General features: G+C 42.5%; 1 protein-coding gene across 1 annotated transcript in view; it reads right to left on the bottom strand.

Annotated features, from left to right (window-relative positions):
• Positions 1 to 356: 356 nt before the first annotated feature.
• The window catches only part of LOC102208922 (serine/threonine-protein phosphatase PP1-beta catalytic subunit), a 24,454-nt gene continuing 21,251 nt past the window's right edge, over positions 357 to 3,559 (bottom strand). Inside the window, exons 6-8 of the mRNA XM_005741850.1 lie at positions 2,277 to 2,428; positions 1,914 to 2,048; positions 357 to 911 (exon numbers count right to left, since the gene is read on the bottom strand). Of these exons, the coding sequence (XP_005741907.1) occupies positions 807 to 911; positions 1,914 to 2,048; positions 2,277 to 2,428 (392 nt within the window). The 3' untranslated portion in view covers positions 357 to 806. The remainder of the gene's footprint in view (positions 912 to 1,913; positions 2,049 to 2,276; positions 2,429 to 3,559) is intronic.

The raw sequence follows: 3,559 nt of genomic DNA, 5'->3' as shown, positions 1-3,559 counted from the left end.
TATAGTCGAGGACGAGCAACAATACAACTTTCAGATAAAGAAGTGGCATACCAGACAAACTTGGGTTCCTCATACTTGAGAGAAGCCTTTACTTGCAGAAAAATGAGCTCATTGTTCTTTAAAAATAAACATAATCTGTGTTAGAAGAACCAGTTTAGCAGGAGACATTATCAGATCAGTTTAAAAGTTAGCCTTAGCCTGGCTAAGCCAACGAGATAGACGATCGCTGTAACTTTGAATTCACCGATATATTAAATTTGAGGATCTGTCCCTTGTTGTGGTGTTTGTGTCCCTTTGAGAGTTTGATGGGCTCTCTCGTGAGCTGGTTAGACTTCAAGAACCACACAGAGCCTGCACACATTTCTTCCCTGTATTATTTATTGAAAACCCAGCAGTTGCCATTAATACCTGTTGTGTCTGTACAGGCAGGGGGGGTAAGGAGATGTGGTAAACTAAATTAGCAGTCATTCTGTTCTCAAAAAAGGAGAAGAAAAACGACACAGACAAAACAAAAACAAAAAAAGCACTCCGATATGCTGCAGAATGACCCCTTGTATTGTTTTCTCATTTCTCTTAACACTTTGTTTTAAAAATGTTACACAGATGCAGGGGGGCTGGGGGGGTGCACGGAGGAAGAAGGGTGACAGCAGTTCAGGGAATGAAAAATAAGGATGCAAATGAAAGTCTGATTTGGGTGTGTCTTTTGAAAGAGTTGCACTGATCCGCTCCTCTTCTGCCAAGTGTTGCCTTTACTTATTCTGTGTGGTGAAACACGAAACGGTGGTTGACGTCTCCGTGCCTCTGCTTCATCGTTTCTTTGGAGGTTGGGCTGTGCGGGGAGGAGTGACGGGTCGACCGGAGTTCATCCCTCCATACTGGTACTTGGCCTTCTTCTCAGACGGCTTCAGGATCTACAACACGCAAACAGAGCAGCGTTAGCTTCAACTTTCCTGCAGTGAGGTGATGGCGCTAACCACGACACTATAGGATTTTTAGATCGTCCCAGATGAACGATGATCAACGTGAAAAACTATTTTTTCAAGATGAAAAACATGAAAAAGTCAACATTTGCATGAACATCTTTATGGTTCAACACAGCCTGAAGCTTCTTGTAATTTCTTTAGTTTTGAGGAAAACTTCTCCAGGCTCCTTTAAGGACATCCTGCCACGTGTTTTGTCCGATTTCCTCAGTTTTAAGGACATTAAACAACACACTACATCAAGATATCCAGGTAAAATAATATTTTACGACTGTCAAATATTTTTCATAGATTCAACTAAAATAAATAGGAGCAAATTTTGTGTTTTTGGCCACTAGTGACAACGTGCCTACAAATGAAAGCTGGCTGTTTGAATGATTCAAAGGTTAGTGTTGAAACGGCTCAACAGACAAACCTTCCTCTGAAGATGGTCAGATATAAGAACTGGACTAAAAATCAGAACAAAAGAACTAAATTTTAAACAAGTAAAAACTAACAGGAAAGCCTGACTTCTTAGAAACAAAATATACAGAAATGAGTGTTGACTCCACACTTTTGCACAGCTATGCATATTGCAATTATATTCCAGTTAGCTCCTCGGTAGGTTGCTGGAGTTTGGGGGATTCTGTGGATGTGTTTAATTCTGCAGATAATGTCATTTATTCAGTCATACGGTGCAAAGCATGAAACATCAATAAAATTGCTTTGAATCATTTAGCACCATAGTGTGATCTCAACTTTTGTCTCTGCTCACTGGCTGTGTTTAACCATCACTTCTAATATAATTATTGATTACTCATTAAACAGGGATGAAAGCACAGGATGGATGGATGAGAAGACATTCAGATTTTTACTGTGCTTCCTAACGGGGCTTCTCAGATGTAACCACAGATTATATCCATGTTTGGCTTTCAGTATTATGTGTCATCATACCTGAAAGGAGCACATCAGGGTTTCATCCACGCTCATCATGCCACCAGCGTTGTCGAACTCTCCACAGTAGTTGGGAGCTGAGAAGAGCGTCACAAGCTGCCGCTTGGCAAAGAACTCATAACCATCTTCTACCACCTGGGGGTGCCAGACACACAGATACCTGAAGGTGAACAACTGGCACTGCCCTCATACAAACACTCATCATAATCATGATCAGATTTAAAGTACTGTAGCACTTCATGCAGATATTGAAAGCTGAGGCACATGTTGCTAATGGATATGCATTTCCAGAAGTTTTCTGGATAGAGCGTTTGTTTTCTGTGCGTTTTAATGATTTTTATACCAAGTCGATGTGCATGTTACCTGGTGGGCTCTACAGATGAGATCCAGATCATGGCGATTGAGGAACTTGCTGACCACATCAGCTCCAAAGGTAAAGGAGACGCCGCGGTCGTTCTCTCCCCAGCCCTGGACGTCCTTGTCCGGGTCAGACCAGAGCAAGTCGCACAGCAGGCCTGGAGAGGATAATTCACAATGTGAAACATCTCAGCTGCCACACATTCATCTTCAGTCTGAATCCAGCCTCTCTTAGACCACAGAAGTCAACTTTTTGTCACATTTATAGTCTGAATGTCTCATCCAGACACACAGAGTCACCCTGAAAGACCATAAGAGGATCTGAGAGACAGCCGCTGCCAGGGTCTGAACACTGGTTGCCTTAAAAGGACAAGAGGCAGCAGCTTTAATGAGGAGGGGGGCAAAGGCACAAAAAGAAGCTTCGCTTGCCTTGGCTCACCACCACCGAGACTCAGCCTCATGTGTTCTGAAGAACTCTGAACCCAAGTCTAGCTAAAGAGTTACTGAAACGAGAGCTGCAGCACAAAGAGCATGAGGTGATGATGATAGATGAATGCCAGCAGATCTGATCAGACCTGACATTAAGACCAGAGAATATTCAGACATTAACTGGATTACAGGGACCTTAATCAGTGCTGTGTTTATCAGCAGTGGCAGAATCTCTACTGAGAATTAAAGCAACAGAAAAGTGAGGGCTAAGAGCAAGCGGTCATATCCTGAGGGTTATTTATGGAGCTTGATGAAGGTCTGACCTTTAGGAAGACTGCTTCTTCAACAGGCTGTCACTGCACTTTGTGCAGAAATCAATAAATAGTGTCCAGTGTAGGTGTTGGTGATTTCCTGCATTTAGCTGCATTTTTATGGAACAGTTGATACTTTTCTCTATTAATAGAGTGGAAATCCTTTTATTTAAGTGAATGAAAACAAAAACCCAAACAAGGCCAGAGCTGACATCTCAGTGTTTACTGGAAAACACTACCAAGTCTAAACATTTCCCTCATTCATTTTTCCTCCTGAAGCAACACAGCTTTTTGTGTCATTGGCTCCAAACATCCAGTGAGTCTGACATCAGCCTGCTTTCGTGTAAAAGTAGAATGGGAGGCAGCCCCTCGTCTATGGAACCAGTTTGGATTTGGGAGACAGACACCATCTCTACTTTTAAGATCAGGCTTAAAACTTTTGTTTTTGCTAAAGCATATAGTTAGGGCTGGATCAGGTGACCCTGAATCCTCCCTTAGTTACGCTGCAATAGGTGTAGACTGCCGGGGGATTCCTATGATGCATTGAGT

The sequence above is a fragment of the Pundamilia nyererei genome, unplaced genomic scaffold (assembly GCF_000239375.1).
Source record: "Pundamilia nyererei isolate P.nyererei 1_Seehausen unplaced genomic scaffold, PunNye1.0 scaffold00114, whole genome shotgun sequence".
Taxonomy (NCBI): domain Eukaryota; kingdom Metazoa; phylum Chordata; class Actinopteri; order Cichliformes; family Cichlidae; genus Pundamilia; species Pundamilia nyererei.
This window is presented reverse-complemented; position numbering and strand designations above follow the sequence as displayed.